This window comes from Mustela erminea, chromosome 17, assembly GCF_009829155.1.
Source record: "Mustela erminea isolate mMusErm1 chromosome 17, mMusErm1.Pri, whole genome shotgun sequence".
In the NCBI taxonomy this organism is placed as follows: Eukaryota; Metazoa; Chordata; class Mammalia; order Carnivora; family Mustelidae; genus Mustela; species Mustela erminea.
The window spans coordinates 70,479,474-70,500,863 of record NC_045630.1 but is presented as its reverse complement, the minus strand read 5'-3'; the positions used below and the strand labels follow the sequence as shown (position 1 = coordinate 70,500,863).

General features: G+C 60.8%; 2 protein-coding genes and 1 pseudogene across 4 annotated transcripts; 1 reads left to right on the top strand and 2 right to left on the bottom strand.

Moving 5' to 3' along the window:
• The first annotated feature begins 1,207 nt into the window (after nt 1-1,207).
• Nucleotides 1,208-5,743, top strand: SLC27A3 (solute carrier family 27 member 3). Of its 3 annotated transcripts, XM_032317184.1 has the most exons (10): nt 1,212-2,002; nt 2,295-2,504; nt 2,757-2,915; nt 3,478-3,602; nt 3,831-4,025; nt 4,135-4,225; nt 4,353-4,551; nt 4,766-4,863; nt 4,973-5,103; nt 5,406-5,743. In XM_032317184.1, the coding sequence occupies exons 1-10, from the start codon at nt 1,417-1,419 to the stop codon at nt 5,580-5,582; spliced, it is 1,971 nt and encodes a 656-aa protein (XP_032173075.1). In that variant the 5' UTR covers nt 1,212-1,416; the 3' UTR covers nt 5,583-5,743. The 3 variants fall into 3 exon arrangements, with proteins under 3 accessions (XP_032173077.1, XP_032173076.1, XP_032173075.1); XM_032317186.1 differs by lacking the exon at nt 4,766-4,863 and having other exon boundaries at nt 1,208-2,002; nt 5,406-5,520; XM_032317185.1 differs by lacking the exon at nt 2,757-2,915 and having other exon boundaries at nt 1,211-2,002.
• An 8,930-nt stretch (nt 5,744-14,673) lies between these two features.
• Nucleotides 14,674-17,826, bottom strand: LOC116575975 (translation initiation factor IF-2-like). Its single transcript, XM_032317590.1, has 5 exons — nt 17,774-17,826; nt 17,593-17,669; nt 16,136-16,172; nt 15,858-15,907; nt 14,674-15,657 (listed from the first exon to the last, which is right to left on the bottom strand). The coding sequence occupies exons 1-5, from the start codon at nt 17,824-17,826 to the stop codon at nt 14,696-14,698; spliced, it is 1,179 nt and encodes a 392-aa protein (XP_032173481.1). The 3' UTR covers nt 14,674-14,695.
• LOC116575996 lies at nt 15,657-19,484 on the bottom strand (annotated as a pseudogene).
• Between the last annotated feature and the right edge of the window lie 1,906 nt (nt 19,485-21,390).

The window sequence follows — 21,390 nt, the reverse complement described above, 5'->3', positions numbered from 1 at the left end:
GGGGCAGATGCCGGAAGGGAGGGAGGCCGGAGCCCCTGGGGGTCCCAGAGACAGCTTCCATGGAACTGTCCAATGGTCCATTTCCTTAGTTCCTTTTTGTTTGGTTTTGGTTTTTGGCAGAGATAATCGCTTTTTAAAAGTTTTTAAATGACAATAAAACAAGCCAGAACCTCTTTTGTGCTGGAGTTGCTGGCCCAGGTGCTCCTAGTGGGGGGCACCTGATGGCGCTCCTGCTCCCTGGTGCCACACACCCAACCCTCCCCCCACACCCCCACCCCCACCTCCCACCCCCCACCCCCACCTCCCACCCCCCACCCCCCACCCCCATGGCTGGGGAGCTTCCCCTTGTCCCTTCCTGCACACCCCCTGGTCTGGAGGGGCGTTTGGCCACCCCCCCACCTGCCCAGCCTTCTGCTGTCACTGGGGTTGTGGGCCAGGCACTGACCTGTCCAGGCACCTCTCCCTGCAGGTAAAACTCTGTTCCTCCCTACTTCTCTCTCAAGAAACTAGAGGCTTCCGAAAGTATTTGTTCAGTTTAGGAGATCTGTGTGCTTACCAACTACTGGAGGGTTCACTGGGGGTGAAGGGTGCCCCCAACTCGGGTTCTGATGGACAGAAGTGGGCCTAGTGGGGAGAAGTCAGATAGGAAGGAACCTCTGTTCCACAGCCGCTTGCCTTGTCCCCTGTGTCCCAGCAGAAAAGAACCCCCTTGGCTGCCCAGGAGGCTGGGCGGCCGCCGAGCAGGGAGGAGGGAGATCTGGGCGGGGACAGGGGCTTGCAGAGTCCGGTGGCTCCTTCCTCAAAGCTGCTATTCCTTCCTTTAAAAGTCCAAGTCGCAGGAGGCCTCTTCCTCTCCCCTTCCCATTCCCTCTGCCCCAATTAAAACCAGGATGGAAAGCATTTGCTGGCTGGCCCCAATTATTGTGCCCTTCCCCAGAAGGAGGGGCCTCGGCCGTCGCCCCTCCAGGACTTGCTGCCTGGGCCCCCCAACCTTCCCCTAGGGCTGCTGCTGGCGCTGGGGGAGGGCACTGGTCTGGCCCTCAGGCCGGGACTTGCAGCGCCACAGGGGCAAAGGGCCCAGTTCTCCGGCCGTTTTGGGGGGAGAGCAGTGGTGGCATCCTCAGGCCGGGACAGAAGCGGCCTTGGGGAGAAAACCTGAATCCGGACGGTGGAGGGTGCGAGCCCTGCGCGGTCCGGGAGGGAGCGCGCACAGGGCGGAGCGCGGCGGCGGGGAGGGCCGAGAGTTCGGGGCCGCCCCCCACGCACCTCCCGGCCCCGGCTCCCCGCCGGTGGAGAAGGGGGGAGGGGCGTGAGCTGGCGCACGCGCGCTCCCGGGAGGGAGAGGTCTCCGAGCAAAAGCGAGCAGCCCCAGTTTTCGGAAGGGAGCCTCGGGGCCGGGCCCAGGACCAGCGCACCATGGCGGCCCTGCTGCTGCTGCTGCTGCTGCTGCTGCCGCCGCTGCTCCTGCTGCGGAAGCCGCACCTCTGGCCGGGGCTGCGCTGGCTCCCGGCGGACTTGGCCTTCGCGGTACGCGCCCTGCGATGCAAGCGGGCTCTTCGAGCGCGCGCCCTGGCAGCGGCCGCCGCCGACCCGAGGGGCCCCGAGGGGGGCTGCAGCCTGGCCTGGCGCCTCGCGGAACTGGCCCGGCAGCGCCCCGCACACACCTTCCTCATTCACGGCCCGCGACGCTTCAACTACGCGGAGGCCGAGCGCGAGAGCAACCGGGCTGCGCGCGCTTTCTTGCGCGCGCGGGGCTGGGGCGCGGGGCCCGGCGGCGGCGCAGAGGCCGAGCGGGCCGCGGGAGTGGCCGGCGCCGCGGCCCCTCTAGCGCCCGGGGACACCGTGGCGCTGCTTCTCCCCGCCTGCCCGGAGTTCCTGTGGCTCTGGTTCGGGCTGGCCAAGGCCGGCCTGCGCACAGCCTTTGTGCCCGCCGCCCTGCGCCGGGGTGCCCTCCTGCACTGTCTCCGCAGCTGCGGCGCGCGCGCGCTGGTCCTGGCGCCAGGTAAGGCCGGGGCGCACGGCCCTCGGGGCGGGGCCGGCTTCGGAAAGGGGCCGCAGAGAAGGGGCGGAGCTCGGAAGGTCGGCTCCGTGGGGTTCGGAAAGGGTGCTTGAGGGTCTGAGTCTTCGGGCTGGCCGCGGGATGGAGCTGGGTCTCCGGTCCCCAGCGGTGATGGGATGTTCAGACCGTTCTCCTCGCCCGGGAGCGGCGAGGTGTGGGGAGGGGCGAGAGACGTGCAGATCGGCTGAGGGGCGAAGAATTCCTTTCCCGAGCTACGCCTTCCTACCTCACCCAGAGTTCCTGCAGTCGCTGGAGCCTGACCTGCCAGCCCTGAGAGCCATGGGGCTCCGTCTTTGGGCTGCAGGCCCTGAAGCCCATCCTGTGGGAATCAGCGACTTGCTGGCCGAGGCCTCGGCAGAAGCGGACGGACCAGTGCCCGGGTACCTGTCTGCCCCCCAGAGCATGATGGACACGTGCCTGTACATCTTCACTTCTGGCACCACGGGTGAGCACCGGCCTTGGCTCCCAGAATCCAGGCAGAGGAAGGCAGGAGAAGGGAACCAGAACTAGGGCTTCAGTTTCCAGGCTGCTACTCCACACCCTCCCTGCCACTCCCGGCTGATCCAGGACAGCCCTGCCTGCCTTCCTCTCCGCTTCCGCCTTGCCTCTGCCTCTTTCTGTGTGAAACCCAGCAGGGGCGGAGGGAGGCAGGACCTGAAGCTCAGACCCTTCCCCGATCTCCGCCCACTGCTCACAGGCCTCCCCAAGGCTGCGCAGATCAGTCACCAGAAGATCCTGCAGTGCCAGGCCTTCTACGAGCTGTGTGGGGCCCACCGGCAAGATGTGATCTACCTGGCCCTCCCCCTCTACCACATGTCGGGCTCTCTCCTGGGCATCGTGGGCTGCTTGGGTATCGGTCAGTCTACCCGGCGCGCCCCCCAGTCCTCCCCATCTCTAACCCTCCAACAGGTGTTTTTTCTAGCAAACATTTATTAAGGCCCCTCTGTGATGTGCTCACCTGGGGATGCTCCCTGAGTCCTTCAGGGTAGGGAATCCGGAGGAAGGAGGAGGCAGGGGCTACTCTCTGAGAGCTCCTGGTCCAGAGGGGCAGCCCCCCTGCAGGATCTGCAGACTGTCTAGGGAGCCCATACAGTTGGCAGGACTCCAGACTCCCAGGGCAGGTTGGGGAAGGGCTGTGGCTGTCAGCTGGGGAAGAAGCAGACGGACAGAGCTGGGGTTTGGAGTCAGGGTGCAGAGCAGGGACATTGTGGGGGTGGGTAGCAGAGGAGGGGCACTGAGCTGTCTGGGACACAGGTGGGAAAGGAGGCGGGCCAAGCCGCCTGCTGCTGGATGTCACAGAAGGGCCTTCCGGGGAGCCACACACAACAGTGAGGGCTAGGGGCTGGGAAGGGGGTGGTCAGGGTGCCCCCCTCAGCCTTCACCTCACCTTTCTCCACCACCCTCTCCACTTCGGGCAGGGGCCACAGTGGTGCTGAAGTCCAAATTCTCGGCCGGTCAGTTCTGGGAGGACTGCCAGCAGCACGGGGTGACAGTGTTCCAGTACATAGGGGAGCTGTGCCGATATCTTGTCAACCAGCCACCGGTGCGTGGGCGGAGGTCCGGGCAGAGGGGCCTGGGCAGGGAGGGGGGCACTTCATAAGGCGGAGACTGTGCGGGAAGACGGTGGTGGGGCCGGGTGAGGAGCCTGGGATGCCAGGACATCTGAGCGAGGTCGCGGTGGAAGGGGCTTCAGGGGACAGGGAAACGGGACCTCACATTTGGGAGCCGGTGTCTTGGTGGTGACCCTTCTGCCCGTCTCTCCTTGCCTCAGAGCACGGCGGAACATGGCCATAAGGTCCGGCTGGCAGTGGGCAGCGGGCTGCGACCTGACACCTGGGAGCGCTTTGTGCGTCGTTTTGGTCCCCTGCAGGTGCTGGAGACCTACGGGCTCACCGAGGGCAATGTTGCCACTTTTAACTACACGGGACAGCTGGGTGCTGTGGGCCGCGCCTCCTGGCTTTATAAGGTAAGGGAGGCCTGGGAGAGAAACGGGGGGTCCTGTGGCAGGTGGGGGCCGGCAGGGAGGGGGCTCATACCACTGAAATGACCCAGTGCCTGGGTCTCCCTTCCCCCAGCATGTCTTCCCCTTCTCTTTGATTCGCTATGACGTCACCACAGGGGAGCCGGTCCGGGATGCCCAGGGGCACTGTGTGGCTACATGTCCAGGTTCGTGCTCAGGCGGGCTGGATGGGGTGGTGCGGCCGGCAGCGGGGGACGGGCACTGGACCGTGGGGCGAGGGCCAGGAGGCTCCTGGTGGGTAGGAAGCCCGCCCTGACCCCAGTGCTCTGCCAGGTGAGCCCGGGCTGCTGGTGGCCCCGGTCAGCCAGCAGTCCCCGTTCCTGGGCTATGCTGGGGGGCCAGAGCTGGGCCAGGGGAAGCTGCTGAAGAGTGTCTTCCGAGCTGGGGATGTTTTCTTCAACACCGGGGACCTGCTGGTCTGCGACCACCAGGGTTTTCTCCGCTTCCACGATCGGACTGGGGACACCTTCAGGTAACTGTGCAGGACTTGGAGTCCTTTCCCAGGCATCCAGTCCCTGTGACCCAGAGCCCCGAACCCTGCCTCCCTAACACACACCCAACCCGGCCCCTTGTCCATGGCCCCTGACAGACAGACCTCCGCGATGCGTCCTCCTGGGAGCACCTGGCTCCGCGACTGTGCCCCCCCTCCCCCCCCCCTAAGGCGCAGGGTCCCCGCCCTCTGACAGGTGGAAAGGGGAGAACGTGGCCACAACCGAGGTGGCGGACGCCTTGGGGTCTCTGGACTTCCTTCAGGACGTGAACGTCTACGGAGTCGCCGTGCCAGGTGCCAACTTAGGGGAGGCAGGAGGCAGCCGGCCTGCCTCCCTGACCCGCTGTTACTGGGGCATGGGGAACATGAGCCAGCGGGTGGGTGACCTGTCCCCACCTCCCAGGGCACGAAGGCAGAGCTGGAATGGCGGCCCTGGTTCTGCGTCCCCCCCACTCCTTGGACCTTGTGCAGCTCTACGCCCACGTTTCTGAAAACCTGCCGCCGTACGCCTGGCCTCGGTTCCTGAGGCTCCAGGTAACGGGGTGCTGCCGCCCCACCCCTCCAGCCCTGGGGTCCACAGCCCTTGGCGGGCCCCACAGCACACACGGGGACCCGCAGGGGACGCTGTCCAGCGAAGAGAGGGAACAGCTCCTTCTCAGCCGCGCATTCTCCCGCCCCTTCATTCCCTCTGCCTTCCTCCAGGCTTGTCTTCTTCTCTTCCCTGTCACCCCCTCCCCTAAACCCCAACCTCATCCCTCCTTGTCCCTGCCTCTGACTCACCTAACCCCCCAGGGCAGGATGCGCCCGCCTTCAGCTCCTTTTGATGCCCTCCTCAGGAGTCTCTGGCCACGACGGAGACCTTCAAGCAGCAGAAGGTGCGGATGGCAAAGGAGGGCTTTGACCCAAGCGCACTGTCTGACCCCCTCTACGTTCTGGACCAGCCTGGGGGTGCCTACCTGCCCCTCACACGGGCCCGGTACAGTGCCCTCCTGGCTGGGGACCTTCGCATCTGAGAGCCCCCCCATGCTCAGCAGCCCGAGGGAGCGACTTTGTGGCTCGACGGCATGGCAGGTGTACTGGGGGCCGTCTGGGATCTTTTTTATACCAGATTTGGAATCATTATTTTGTAATAAACGGGGCCAGAGCCAGTCGAGCTCTGTCTTTCTGATAAGCACCTTTGGTCTTCCGTGTCTGTGGAACTGCTTTTCCCTGACACACAGCCACACACCCTTCTGCCCCGACCTTATGGGGGCCCGAGCTTCACGTCTGGACCACAGTGTCTTCCTTTCAGGACTCCATGTGATCCTTGTCCTTGGAGGGCCGCTGTGGTGGACGTCAGGGTGTGTGCTGTGTGTCCATCCCAGCCTCACGCTCTGAGTGCGGGGCAGCTCTGTAGGGGGAGTTGGGGGACCGGAGGGATTGACCAAATGGCCCAGGTGGACTGAGGCACGGAAATGCTGCTGCCTGTGGCCGACGGAGCCACTGGCTCCCACAGAACCAGGTGTGGCTGGGCTGGAGAAGGGTCAACCAGGCCAAACAAAGGTTTGATCTGGAGGAAAAGGATACTCTAGATACCCCTCTTCCCTCACAGCCTCTGAGGAAGCCAGTCAAGGGGAAAAGGACGAGGCCACGCAACGCCCCCAGCCGAATCTTAGTCTTGCACTCCCAGAGCAGCAGCCGAGCTTGGGGCCCCTCAGGCTCTGAGGAGACTTTAAAGGCTTTCCTGGGAGCAAGACTCACAGTGCACGTGTGCATGTGGCAGGAGGAAGAAGGGGGAATCAAAAGGAAAAAGGCCTGTCCTTAGCCTCCAAATGAAGCATCAGAAAATTTCATCATCTAAAAAATGATGAAACTCCTGCTTCTCCTAAAACTTAAGTCCCACCTGTCAGGTTCCTGACTGGCTCAGTCAGTGGAACATTGCACTCTTAATCTAGGGGTTGTGGGTTCAACCCCCACACTGGGTGTAGAGATTACTTAAAAAATTTAAAAACATAAATAAAAGCCCTTTAGTTTTGAGCTATGGGTCCTCAACATTTTCTGCTACCTTCCCTTGGGTTATCTTTTTCCCTCCAGTTCCTCTCCCCAAAATGAGAGGTCAAGGGATGGGCCTTGCCAACAGCCTCGGGTCCCCATGGCTAACTCCTGTTCCAAAATAGACACATTGCCCCACCTTCCACCAGAAATCCCAGCTCAGCATCAACAAAGACTGAGGTGCACACTGAGGTGTAAGCGATATCACACACTGACCAATAAATGAGGAATTTAGCTCATTCCGCTCACCTCAGCCCAGAAAAAAAGCAGTATTATGTGTATGGGGGGTGACAAGGGGGGACTGGCTAGGTGTGTCACTTGGCCGATGGGGCCCTGCCCTGCAGCTGCCCTCTTAAACAGCTCAACCCAGCCTACATCCCAGGACTGTGGAGGAGCCACCTCTTCCCTCATGGAATCACACACATTATTTTCTCCACATTCCCTGTTGCATTTCACCTAAGTCTGCCCTGTCCAGTATGGTGGCCACTGGCCACACCTGCCTCCTGCGTGCTTGAAATGTGGCTAGTCTACAGCAAGATGTGCTGTTAGGTGTAAAATACACACCAGGTCTCAAAGACTTGGTACACCCCCCAAAATGCATTTTTTTTTAAAGATTTTATTTATTTATTTGACAGACAGAGATCACAAGTAGGCAGAGAGGCAGGCAGAGAGAGGGGAGGAAGCAGGCCCCCTGCTGACCAGAGAGCTCGATGTGGGGCTCGATCCCAGGACCCTGAGATCGTGACCTGAGCCGAAGGCAGCGGCTTAACCCACTGAGCCACCCAGGTGCCCCAAAATGCATTTTTTAATTTCGTATTTTTATTTTATATTATTTACATGTTGAAGTTGCATTTTGGATGCACTGAGTTAAATATAATAAAGTTAAACTTGTTTATTTTTACCTTCGTAAATGTGACTACTAGCAAATTTTAAATTCCATATAAGCCATGTGTTTAGGAATTCTGTTCCAAGGCTCAAAGCAGGTGATGGAGATTGGCACTTGGCTTCAAGAAGCAGCCTCAGGGCCGCCTGTGGGGCTTAAATCATGATCCTGGAGTCTCAGGTTCAAGTCCCACATCAGGCTCCTTGCTTGGCAGGGAGTCTCCTTCTCCCTCTGACCTTCCTTATGCTCTCGCTCGCTCGCTCACTCTCTCATTTTCTCAAATAAATAAATAAAATCTTTTTTTAAAAGGCCCCCAGATTTATTATTTTTAATTGTGGTGAGTGGGAGACTTAATTCTTTTGGATCTGCTTTTTTGCAGCTGTCAGTTTCTACTGCTACAGATCCTGTCTGTACTGAGGCTGCTTTTTTTTTTTTAAAAGATTTTATTTATTTAGGGACGCCTGGGTGGCTCAGGGGGTTAAAGCCTCTGCCTTCAGCTCAGGTCATGATCCCGGGGTCCTGGGACCGAGCCCCGCTTCTCTCTGCTCAGCGGGGAGCCTGCTTCCTCCTCTCTCTCTGCCTGCCTCTCTGCCTACTTGTGATCTCTGTCCAATAAATAAAATCTTTAAAAAATAATAATAATAATAAATCTTAAAAGAATTAGGTTATTCTACGAGAAAAAAAAAAATCCCCTGAAACAAAACGGAAAGGGAGGACCGCACAGCTTGCACAGAGAAGCAGGCTAAGCCTCCAGTACTTCCTCTCTCGGAGCCGCTGGAGGGGAGGGCGGGAGAGAGGGCTCCCGGCCCCGCCCCCGGCTGTGGCCCCGCCCCGGCTGTGGCCCCGCCCCGGCTGTGGCCCCGCCCCGGCTGTGGCCCCGCCCCCGGCCGTGAGCCGCGGCGCCGGGGGCGCCGGGGGCTGCGCAGCGTGTAGCGCGTGTAGCCGCGACCGAAGAGACGAAAGGGGACTGCGTGACGTGTGGAGACCACGTGGGGTTCTGAGGTCTCGGCCGCCTTCCCGCACCGAACCAAGGCGGGCCGGCGTGACAGACCGCCGGCCCAGGACACCTACTCCGCGGGCCCCGATACTGGCCTCTGCCGCGGGGCGCACAGGGTCACCGCCCGGCTTAGCGCCCAGCTCTCGACCCAGGGCCTCCTCCCACGACCCGCTCCGGAAAGGCCGGAAACGCCGGCAGCGCGGCTACTTCCGGGCGCCCACCACCCCACCCCACCCCTCCGCCGGCTCCCTGGGAGCGCTCGCCCTCACGGCGCAGGCGCGAACTGGCGCCCACGGCCGACCGCCGGGCACGTGCCCGGGCTCGAGGGAGGTGGAGCAGATCTGGCCAGTGGGAGGAGTCCTCCCACGTGGGCGGAGCGAGCCGGGGCGCCTTCCGACCGAGAGTGGCGCCTGCGCACTGGTGCCCCGCGCCTCGTGGGGGCTCTCCCCTGGGCGGCCTAGGGGACTCGAGGAGGAGCGGGCGGGGAACCCCGTGTCTGCAGTTCTCTTCTTTGGGGCTCTAGGGACAAAAGCGGGGAGTGGTTTGAGCCGCTTTTGGCTTTGGCTCAGGTCCTGATGTCAGGGTCCTGGGCTGGAGCCTCCCGTGCGGCTCGGGGGTCAGGGCACAGTCGGCTCGTGCAGCCCTTCACGCGTGCGCGCGCGCTCTCAAATAAGGGAAAGCCTTTCAAAAGCTTTTGGCTTTTTTGCAAATTCTCTTTATTATCTGCTGCGGTTTTTTTAAACTGTCTTCACTCCGGTTACCGTACATGAATGTTCTCGTGGTTTCAAGTGTCCGGTGTAGAGATTCAGCCCCTGCATTCATCGCCGGGGACGAAGCCCCACATCAGGTTCCCTGCAAAGAAATAAATATTTTAAAAATAACTTATTGAGGCACGATTCACATAGCATAAAATGAGCCATTTTGAAGGGAGCAATTCGGTGGCATGTTCGCCCACCGTGTGTGCAGCCGCTGTCCCTGTCGCTGTCCCTGTCGCTCCCAGGTGCAAGCCCCGCCCACTCAGCAGTTTGTTACCGTCCCCCCATCCCAGCAACCGCCGACTTGTATTCTGTCTCCATGGATTTATCTATTTTGAGTATTTTGTATCAGTGGAATCAGATAACATGGGACCTTTCGTGTCTGGTGACTTTGAGTTAGCCGCATGTGTGTGGTCCACGCCCACTGCGGTGTGTGTGTCAGAACTCCGGGCCTTTTTATGTACCATTAATACCTACTGGATGCAAAATAGGTGATGGGTGTTAAGGGGGGTCACCTGTGGTGAGCACTGGGTATTGCACATCCGTGATGGATCACTGAATTCTACACCTGAGGGGCACCCAGCTGGCTCAGTCAGAGGAGCACGTGACTCTTGATGTCAGGGTCATGAGTTTGTGCCCCGCTAGGTGTAGAGATTACTAAATAAATAAATAAACAAACAAAAAAGCTTGTGAAAAATGTTCTACAACAGAAACTAATATTACACCATACCTTAACTACCTGGGATTTAAATAAAACCCTGGAAAGGAGGGGCGCCTGGGTGGCTCAGTGGGTTAAGCCTCTGCCTTCAGCTGAGGTCATGATCTCAGGGTCCTGAGATCAAGCCCCGCATCAGACTCTCTGCTCAGCAGGGAGCCTGCTTCCTCCTCTCTCTGCCTGCCTCTCTGCCTACTTGTGATCTCTTTCCATCAAATGAATAAATAAAAAAATTTTTTTAAAAACCTGGAAAGGGAAAAAAAGTCTCCCAGCTTAAAAAATATATATGTTCACTTGGCCGTACGGACCACAATTTGTGCACCCATTCCTTCGCTGCTGGAATGTGGACTGCTTGCACTTTCAGGCTATGGGTAATATCAAGAAACCATTGTTACCCTATTGGGGCCCCCAGCTGGCTCAGCTGGTAGAGTATGCAACTTTTGATCTTGGGGTTGTGAGTTTAAGCCCCACACTGGGGTAGAGTTTGCTTTAAAAAAAAAAAAGTTGTTACCTTCATTAGATGTGATAGTGACATAGTGCTTATTAAAGAAAGGTTTATTTTAAAAAAGATACATGTGAGGGCACCTGGGTGGCTCAGTTGGTTGGGCGACTGCCTTCGGCTCAGGTCATGATCCCGGAGTCCCGGGATCGAGTCCCACATCGGGCTCCCAGCTCCACGGGGAGTCTGCTTCTCCCTCTGACCTTCTCCCCTCACATTCTCTCTTTCTCTTGTCTCTCAAATAAATAAATATAATCTTTAAAAATATATATATGTGAGCATATAGGTCTGGAATGAGAGGATGTCGTCTGAGATTGATTTGGGAATGCTTCAGCAAAGCAAGAGGGAAGACAAGGCTAGATGCGCCGGGCAGAGGGAGCAGAGCCTGCGAAGCCCCACTAACTAGTGGGGAGCCTGGGACTAGGTCCTGGGGACCCTGGAAGGAACTTGGATGAGTTGGGACATGACCCTGAGGGCCTGAGAGCCCAGAGAGAGGGGGACTCTTTCCAAGATGGCACAGGTTTGGGCGGCCCTGGTTGGGGGGTGGGGGCGAACTGGGGGAAGGCGGCTTCCGCTTCAGTCCTCACAGGGGCAGGGGCGCTGCTGGGCTCTGCTTCTGTCGGCCCCTGCTCGGACATCCTGTGCTCCAGGCTCCGGGCTCAGGGCAGCAGCGCGCAGAGCCCCGGACCTCATGGAGCTCACAGGCCGGTGGAGGGGGCACAAACCCAAACCAGAGGCGAGATGCGACAGAACAGACCGTGCTGCTGCTGTGACAAGTGGCCTCCATCCAAGGCCGCGGCCTAGAAGCCAGCAGCACGTTGGTCTGTCGTTCTGCTGCTCTGCTGGCCGGACATCAGACACGGTTCTGAGGCCAAGACCTCAGATCCCTTCCAGAAACTCTGGTCAATCTCCTCTTCGTCTTCTCCAGCTTCTAGAGCTTTCTCGCGTGCTGGCTCCCTCCCTCTCCTCCGCCACCTTGGGTCCTTCACACTACTCTGACCTTTTCCCCTCTGACTGCCGCTGGCCTCTTCCACGTTTCAGGACCCTTGTGAGCACCCCGTGCCCGCCGAAGAGCCAGGATAATGCGACCCCGTCGTTATTTTAAGGTCGGGGATGAGCATCTGCACTTTGTCCGCAGCCTGAGCCTCCCTTGCCTTGGGATGGGAAAGGGGCCTGGGGAGCCACAGAGGTGCCGGCTGGGAGCAGAGACTTGGGGAGAGAAATCACAGGGTCCCAGTGCCCCGGAGGCCTCCTCAGAGGGACTCACCTGATGCCGAGACATTCTAGGGAAGTCTTTCCAGAAAAGCCTGGGAACCATGGGCTTGGGAGGAGAGGAGGGGGCTCTGGCGATTCGATCCCAGGACCCTGGGATCATGACCTGAACCGAAGGCAGAGGCTTAACCCACTGAGCCACCCAGGCACCCTAAATAAAAATTTTCTTTAAGATTTTGTTTATTTAGGGACGCCTGGGTGGCTCAGTTGGTAAGCAGCTGCCTTCAGCTCAGGTCATGATCCCAGCGTCCTGGGATCAAGTCCCACATCGGGCTCCTTGCTCAGCAGGAAGCCTGCTTCTCCCTCTGCCTCTGCCTGCCTCTCTGTCTGCCTGTGCTCACTCTCTCTGACCAAAAAAAAAAAAAAAGATTTTGTTTATTTATTTCACAGACAAAAACACAGTGAGAAAGGGAACACAAGCAGGGGCAGCAGCAGAGGTAGAAGCAGGCTTCCTGCCAAGCGGGACTCGATTCCAGGACCCTGGGACCACAACCCAAGCTGAAGGCAGACGCGCAACTGATGGAGCCCTCAGACGTCCCACAGTCAAGTAATTCTTTCTATTTTTTAAAGATTTTATTTACTGGGGCGCCTGGGTGGCTCAGTGGGTTAAAGCCTCTGCCTTTGGCTCAGGTCATGATCCCAGGGTCCTGGGATCGAGTCCCGCATCCGGCTCTCTGCTCAGCGGGGAGCCTGCTTCCCTCTCTCTCTCTGCCTGCCTCTCTGCCTACTTGTGATCTCTGTCTATCGAATAAATTTTTAAAAAATTTTAAAAAGAAGAAGAGGGGAGGCACCTGGCCGGCTCTATCTGTGTGGCAACAGCTCTTGGTCTCGTGAGTTCAAGCCCCATGCTGGGGGCAGAGCTTACTGACCAGATACAGATTGATAGAGAATAAGTAGATGATCAATGACAGACAGACAGGAGAAGAGTAAGAGCAGAAGAGGCGGTTGCTTGGCCCTGGAAGTGTGTGCTCCTCCCTGACCCCGCAGGCCAGTGTCCTCCTCCTTCCTGGGGGGGCGGTGGTCTCGGAGGTGAGGGTCGCCAGCCCCAGGCACATGGCTGGTTCCTGACTGGTACCCAGGCCTCCTGGCCTCGTCGTGCTTTGTTCTGGAGGTCCTGCTGGAGGCCCGAGTCAGTGGTGATGAGGCGGAGGCCGCCGAGGGGACGTCCTCTCCTGGGCCGGGGGGTGCGGGGGAGACCCGGAGGAGGAGAGGCCACGAACAGGTGCCCCCCGCTCGCTGGGCCACACTCCGTCCTCAGCCCCCGACATGTATCTGTCCCAGGCACGAAGAGAGGCAGTTTCTCTCACACACGTGCCTGCCCCCACATTTCCCCAGAGGACCCCCAGCTGGTAAGCGATCTGGACCCCAACTGTCTCCTTGGCTTGGGACCCAGAAGGCTGCCTGCCCCCAACCAGGGAGCCTGGGGGATGGAGCTGCAGGGCTGGGTGGGGAAGTCCCAGCAGGGCTGGGTGGCTGAAGTCCTTCCAGCTTGCCATCCCTGGCGGCGGGATGGGCCGGTCCTGGCCAAGGACAGCAGTGTCACCCTGACGCCAGAGGGCTCCCTGCCCGCTGCTGCCCTGTCCCCATGTTGGAGCCCCTCTTCCTGAGCCCAGGAGCTCCACAGCATGCCCCAGAATCCTCCTGGGTGGCTGGAGAGCTGGCGGGCCCGGGGGACAGCGGGCGAGTAAGTGACTAGGGGCGGGGGATGGGACGGCGTGGGGGCATCCCTGGCGCACAGGATTGCCCAGAGCGGGTCCAGGGGGCACCCAGTGCCTAGGGACCAGAGCACTTGTTGGGGCCCACAAAAATGTTTTATTCTAAGTTTCTTTAAAATCAGAAGGAAAGGGCACCTGGGTGGCTCAGTGGGTTAAGCCTCTGCCATCGGCTTAGGTCATGATCTCAGGGTCCTGGAATCAAGCCCCGCATTGGGCTCTCTGCTCAGCGGGGAGCCTGCTTCCCCTTCTCTCTCTGCCTGCCTGTGATCTCTGTATGTCAAATAAATAAATAAAATCTTTTAAAAAAATCAGAAGGAGGGGCGCCTGGGTGGCTCAGTCGGTTAAAGCCTCTGCCTTCAGCTCGGGTCGTGGTCCCAGGGTCCTGGGATCGAGCCCCACATTGGGCTCTCTGCTCAGCAGGGAGCCTGCTTCCTCCCCCCTCTCTCTCTCTGCCTGCCTCTGCACCTACTTGTGATCTCTGCCTGTTAAATAAATAAATAAAATCTTATAAAAAAATCAGAAGAAAAAAACGTAATTACGAATATATAATAATAATAAATATAATATGAAATATATAAAAATGGATATTTGTTTTATACCAATTAAATTATAAAATACAGTTGTGTGTGTGTGTGTGTGTGTATTTAAGTAAGTTTTCCTCCCAGCTTTGGTCTTGAATTCATAATCCTGAAATCAAGAGTCATAGGCTCTACCGACTGAGCCATCCAGGCTCTCCTATAAAATACAATTTTAAATGTTTTCTGTGGTTGTTTTTTTTTTTAAGATTTTATTTGTGGCGTCTGGTGGCTCAATGGGTTAAGGCTTTTGCCTTCGGCTCAGGTCATGATCTCAGGGTCCTGGGATCGAGCCCCGAATTGGGCTCTCTGCTTGTTGGGGAGCCTGCTTCCCCCTCTCTCTGTGCCTGCCTCTCTGCCTGCTTGGGATCTCTGTCAAATGAATAAATGGAATCTTTAAAAAAAAAAAAAAGAAAGATTTTATTTATTTAACAGAGAAAGACACAGTGAGAGAGGGAACACAAGCAGGGGGAGTGGGAGAGGTCGGGAGGCTTCCCTCCAAGCAGGGAGGCCAATGCAGGACTCGAGCTCAGGACCCCGGGATCATGCCCTGAGCCCAGAGTGGGATGCTTCGCCAAGGGAGGCACCCAGGTGGCCCCAATTTTAAATGTTTTTTTAATGGAGGAAGGCCAAGTGCTCAGGGCTCCGGAAAGTCACAGGCAGCAGCGCTGAAGAGTGCAGAGGTCAGCAGGAAGGGGCAGAGGTGGAGCTGGGGCTCTGGGATACAGCGTCCTGGGGGCAGAGCCCCCGCCTGTGGGTGGTCCCCAGGTTCTGCGGATGGTCCCCCTGCCCCAGGTCGGCCCTCCTTCTGCCAACATCCAGGACCCACGGGGGCAGAGAGGGGTCACCAGCTCCCAGTGCCGGTCGGGGATGGGGGGCGGCAGAGCCCTCCGTTTCCGGACGAGCGGATGGCCGCCCCCCGCCCCCGCCCCCGGGGCCAAGATGCCCCGCGGACGCCGAGCTGTGAGCAAGGCGGGGTGGGAGAGCGTCCCCCGGGGCTGAGCGGGGCCTGGGAGCTGGGACGGGGTGCGGCCGGCCTGGGGGTGCGCTCGGAGCTGTCGGGCGGCGGCACAGCAGCAGGCAGAGGCCGGGCACGGGCCGAGCGGGCCGGGCGGGCGGGAGCTCAGCCTCGGGCTCTGGGCGAGGGCGGCCGGGCCGGCTCGGGGTGAGCTGCGCGAGGCCGAGTGTCGCCGCGGGGGCGGAGAGAGGGCGGCGGCCCTGCGTGTCCTGGGGCGGAGGCGCGGGGCACGGCCGGCGGGGCCCGCGGTGACCGCGCGTGGACTCGACCCGGGGCCGGCGGGAGCGGCTGGGCTTGGAGCGGGCGTGGGGGGCTCGGGGTCCGCCTTCGTCTCGGCCGGGGGCGGCGGCTGGGGGGCACGTCTGCTCTGGGGGCGGAGAGGAGACCCCGGGCGGCCCACGTGCAGGCCCAGCGGCGGCGAGGCCGAGGCCGAAGCCGAGCCCGGGAGGAGCCGGCGCCGGCGGGAGACCGGCCGGTCCCGCGGCGGCTGCGGCTCCGGCCACGAGGGGGCCCCGCTGGCCGCGTCCCCAGCCCGCGGACGACAAGTCACTTTGGGGTGTGTCGTTTTCACGCGAAGACTGAGAGGGGCAGGGGGAGCTGCTGTCTCCGAGCCCGAACGGTCTAGAAACTGAAGGCGCAGGGTGTGGGTCAGGGTCTCCCCAAGAGCAGGGGGAAGCCTGGCGGGTTCTCCTAACCCCCAGGTACCCTCCCGGCCCCCACCCGCCAGGCTTCCCCCTGCCCTTGGGGAGAGCCTGACCACCCCCCTTCCTCCTGGCATTCCCGAAGCTTCTGAGCCTCTGGGGACAAGGGTGGGGGCCGGGAGGGTACCTTGTCCCCAGAGGCTCAGAGGCTTCGGGAAAGCCAGGAGGAAGAGGCACCTGTTGGGAAAGGTCAGGGAAGGAGCCGGGGTCTGTGTGGACTCTTCCCCAGGGGCTGGAGCTGAGGACCAAGGCCCCAAACTGTGGGCTGCGGCTCACCCGCTCCCCTGCGGAAAGGGTGTGGGAGCCTCCAGGATCCAGTCTCGTCCCCTTGGCGGCCAGGCCCTCTGGCATGGGGCCGGGACGGACCGCTGGATGCTTGCTGTTCCCTCCTCCATAAGCACTTGCCTCTCGGTGGGCAGGAGGGTTCTAGGTGCGCGGGTGGCTGCGCAGGTCCGGGCGGGTGCAAAGGCTCAGCGGTGGCTCCTGGGGCCCAGGCTCTGCCTCCACCAACAGTCTGACCGGGAGCACAGCCTCCTTGGCCAAGGCCAGTTCATTCCAGGATAGTCTCGGCCGGAACGAGAGAGCAAGAGAGGCATTCGGAGGGGTGCCTGGCCTGGAGTCGGTCCTAGGTATCTTGTCCCGGGACAGACGGCTGAAGAAAGGAGGGAAGAGGGAGGGGAGGAAACTAGTGGAGGCCTCAAGGGTTGTTTAAGGGTGTGTGAGACTCTGCATCATTCTTGAGAAACTTTCCCTTTAGAGACACAAAAATTTGTATGAGATGTTCTTTAAAAAGGACATTAAGAGGGGCACCTGGGCGGCTCAGTTGGTTAGGCCGCTGCCTTTGGCTCAGGTTGTGATACCGGGATCCTAGGATTGGGTCGCCCATGGGGCTCCCTGCTCGGCCGGGAGTCTGCCTGCTTGTGCTCTCTCTCTCTCTTTGACAAATAAATAAAATCTTAAAAAAAAAAAAGGACATTAAGAAAGGGTTTAAGATAGGCTACGAAGTTGCATAAGATACAAAGTGCAACATTAGAATGGGGTGACCGGGTAAGGGAAAACAAAGGTGTCTTTTCTGAAAGTTTGTAGCCAGGCTCCGGGGTGAGGACGAGGCACATGGCAGCCCCCACTGATTGGACAAGTCACCTAGTGAAACAGGAGACTGTGGCATAAATGAAGACTTGGTTTAACCCCAAACAGCAGTGAATTTCAAACACATTTCTACCCCCTCCTGAGCAGCTGGGACATCACCGAGTTCTCAGGAGGGTCTGGCTGGCTTTCTGAGGGAGGGTCTCCTGCCACGCTCAGCCGCCCTCTCCTTCTCCTCGAACCTTAGCCCTGGGCTCTCCCGGCACAGCACCTGGGCGAGTCATCTTCTTTCTCCGAGAACCGGGAATGAAGCAGCAGCTGCCCAGCCCCGCTCTGAGGCCTACTTACCTGAGGACTGGGCAGAACGTTGTCCTGGGCACAGAGCAGGGCAGCTCTGTTCCCCCCTCCAGCTTGCTGGTCCCCTCATAGCAGGATCCTCACGGCTGCCGCAGGAGCCCGAGATCCTGTCTGGGCCTCAGAATCCAGTGCCCACCGTGCGTCAGACGGTGGGGCCAGGGTGTGCACCGCTACAGGCCACCCGTGGCCACACGTTTCCTGGAGCTGCGGGGTACACAGCCGTCCTGCCCCGGCCATCAGAGTCCCCAGCCCTCGGTCCTCTCCTGGCCCTGACCATGGGCCTCCCTGTGGACGGCCGCTCCATCAGAGGGGGGCGGGCATGCAGGTCCTAAGCGCCTGGAACCTCGTGATTTCCAAAGTGTCTGGCACAGGGGAGTCTACGCTGTGCTGCTAATTGGCTGGGCCCCCGTGACCGGCACCTGGCGCAGGGGGTCCTGCTGGCAAGTCCCCAGGCCGGCCTGAGAGGGCCCTGGGCTTGGTCTCCCCCAGTGGGAACCTGCATGGGGAGAGGGACAGGTAGGAGGGGCCAGGACACAGGGCCTCAAGGGGCCGCCTACCCATCGGCCAGCACCACCCTCCCCTCCACTCCCCTAACCCCACCTGCTTGTCTGGTGGCCACAGTCCTTGTTCAGGCCTCCCGGCAGCAGCGCCATGGTCACCGGTGTGGCCTAGGTCGTCCCCAAGCTCCAGCTGGTCTGGTTGAAGAATGGGAAGGTGCTGAGTCTTGGGAAAAACATTTAGTTGGGCCATGACAACAGGTGCCCCAGGTTCCTGTGCCCAAAGTGGGTGCCTTTGACACCGCGGGCACGCAGGCCTACCTCCACCAAACACACCGCCTCCCTCTGAAGCCCTCACGAAGTCCCAGCAAGTGCGCAGCTCCGATCCCGCGGCTCCACTGAGGCAGGGCCCACACAGAGCGGGCAGGGCCTGGCCCTGGACAGGTTCGTGGCCTCGGAGAGAGACAGTCCCCTCCTTAGGGCCCACTAACCGGGACAGGGGACTCGGCAAGAAGGAGGCCCCAGCGGGTGTGGCTTTCCCTCGCACAGGGACGCTGGTGGGGCTTCAGCCGAGAGCAAGGCCATCAACCAGTGCGGCTGAGAACAGCGCAGGCTCCAACCAGGCCAGCGGCCGCCTGGCTGTGACAGGGGACCCAGAGCCACCCTGTGCCCCAAGGGGACTGCTGCTGACTGCCCGGTCCATCTCTGCCACTCCCCTTGCCCCCAACCACAGCGTCCTTGACCATGTGCTGAACCTCGGGCCTGTGCCAGGTGGGGCGTGGGTGGGGGACAGGAATCCCTGGCCACCTCTGGGCCTGGTGGCACAGGGCACATCCCTTCCAGTCCTCACAAGCCTCAGACCTGTCTGGGCCCTTGCTGGGTTTCTGGGTCTGTGGCTCCCTTGTGTCTCCTCATGGCCTTGCAGCCGTTCTCGGCCTCGCCCCGACCCTTCTTCTGCCCCCTGGCACCCTGCTCCGTGTCCTTCCCCAGGCACTGAGCTTTCCAGCCCAGAAAGCCGCACTGCCTTCCTGGTCCCTGCAGAGCCGGCTGCGCAGGGGGACAGTCCCAGCAGCCCGCTGGCCCCTTGCATGAGGAGGGGTGCGGTGGGTGGCAGGTGCAGCGCAGAGTGGGCCCTCCCACAAGACCCACGAATTTGGGTCTTCAGGGAGGCGGAAGGGCTGGGCTTGGCCTCTACCTGGCCCACTGACGGCAGGCACTGTGTCCGCGGAGTCCGGCGCTGGGTGCTGTCCGGGGTTGTGCTGGAGCCCCCACAGGCCTCGCTGCTCCGCTGCCCTCGGTGCTTGCAAAGCTGCGGGGAGTCCGTCTGCATCCAGTGGCACCGGGGGCCACAGAGTTGAGAGGAGGAGCTGACTGTCCCCTCCCAGAGTGGGAGAGCAGGGCTGGGGGCAGAGGGCAGAGGGCACTGGGCAACCCCCAGGCAGAGGACGGTGTTGGGGCGGCGGGGGGGCTGCCAGCCTGCACCCTCGGCCCACAGGGAGCGAGCAAAGGAGAGGGAGGCCCCAGGCATGTCCCGGGCTGGTGCTTCCCATCTGGACCGCCTCCTCCGCATGTAGGGCTCCCAAGAGTGCTCCTGCCTCCCACCGAGCTGGGGACCCCTGAGGGGGGCTCCGGAGAGAGAAAACTGAACTCCTCTGTCCCGCAGGGGAGCGATGTGCAGGAGGCAAGTGGTGGGAAAGCAACGTGCCTCAGGCCCGGGGCTGAGGCCTGACCGGGGCAGCCGCCCTTGGCCTAGGCCCTGCAAGTGGGCTCCCTCGCTGATGGCCAGCGGGTTCCCCCCACCCCCGAGAATGCCTCGTCTGAACCAGAAGTCCCTCAGCTTCTGTCCGGGGAAGCGCAGGCCTGACCGTAGGCGAGAAGGGCCGGTCTCCTTCTCCCTCAGGAAGCGGAGTCATTCTCCCGCGCAAAGTAGCTCAGCGCAAACCAGGCCGGGCTGGGGGGCATCCCGACCGCATGACGCCTGCCTCCGCACCCCACCCGGGAGACGCTCCCGCTCCTGAGCCAGACAGGACCCTACCCCAAGACATACAGCCTCAGGGGTCTGGCCCAGGGGGGAGCCGGGCAAGGGTCTCTGCCACCGCCTGTACCGCACGGCCAGGACCCCCCTCGTGTGGGACCGGTGTCGTCGTGGCCCGGCTGAGCTCTGATGCGGGGACGGCAGCCCGCTCTCCTCTGAGTCTCGAGTGGGCAGGTGGGCGGGGGGGGCTCCCTGCCCCTTTGTCCCAACGTCACAGCGAGCGTCCTGAACATCGGAGCTGAAGGCAGCTGCTTCTCTGAGCGACCAGCCATCTCCCTCTCCAGATCCGCAGCCCGGGGGCCTCTGCCGGGGGGCAGAGCTTTCCTCCCCGTTTGGTTTCTATTTTTGGGAGGAGCCAGCGGCTAGGGCGGGGGTTGAGGTGGCTGCCACTCCCTCAAGGAGGCAGTGGAGAGGCCGAGGAGCAGCGCCCGCCCCCGGCCCTTGACTGCTGGCGGCCGAGAGCCCGTCCGCCTCCCTCCGCTCCCGCCCGCCGGTGCCCCCCCCCCCCCCCCGCCAGCTCCCCCCCCCCCAGGCCAGAGTCCCCCAGGGAGGGAGGGGAGCCCAGGGTTTAGGGGACCTAAACCCTGCCACCCTCTGTGCTCCTGCGGAATGACACCAGCCCCAGGGACAAGACGTCAGCGAGGCTGGCTCCGCCGCAGCACGTGGCCACCTCCTGCCGAAGGGAGCGGGCAGCGGCCGCCCAGACCTGCGACCGAGGAGCAAGCGCGGAGGGCGGCTCCGGGCTTTCTCGGCGGCCTCGTCGCTCCCCTCGTTCCCGCCTCGGTGGCTGCAGCCGCCCTGAGCGCGCGGACGGGGTCGGTCCCGCCGCCCGCGAGGAGCCTTTTCTCGCGGCTCTGCTGGCCATTTGACGTGTTCTTCGGAGGAGCGTGTGTTCGTGTCTTCTGCCCATCTCCTGACCGACTACTTGTTCTTCGCGTGTTGGCAGGATGTGGGATTTAAGAAACAAAACCGAGGATCAGAGGGGAAGTTAAGACCAAGGACAGAGGGAGACAAACCAGGAGACACTCTGAGCTGTAGGGACCAGGCGGAGGCCCCGCGCGGAGGCGGGAAGGGGACGCGCCGTGATGGAAAGGGCACTGGGTGTCGTCGTCAAGTGACGAATCACTGAACCTACTTCTGAAACTAGTAATACAGGGTATGTTAATTAACCGGTTTTAAATGTAGAAAGTGCACAGTTAAAAAAAAAAAAACAACCCAAACTTTCAACATCCCACCCTACCGGGTGGACCTGACTTAAGTGTTTTGTTGGGACATAAAAGAAGCATATGGAAAAAATAAATTAGGATCAGGTTAATGTTCTGGGTTGGAAGGAGAACTTGGGGGGACGCCGTGTGCGGATGAAGGGACGGCCGCCACCACGGGAGACCAGCACGTTACAGAGGGCTCTGCAACCCGGAGAGACCAGAGCAGTAGGACTGGCAGGGCCAAGGGCAGCTGGGACACAGCCTCCTGCGAGGTACCGTTGGGCCCTCAGACGGCAGGCCACTGGCTTCTGGAACACAGGGTCCATGACAGTGGATGAGCAAGGGCTTCCTGTGACCACTGCGGTGGAAGGAAAGCGGGCACCCCAGAGCTGCCCCATGCTACCCCAATCACCCCTGGAACTCCCCCACCAAACTGCCGCCCCAAGCCAGCCATGACGAAAGCACGAGCCACAGGAAAAG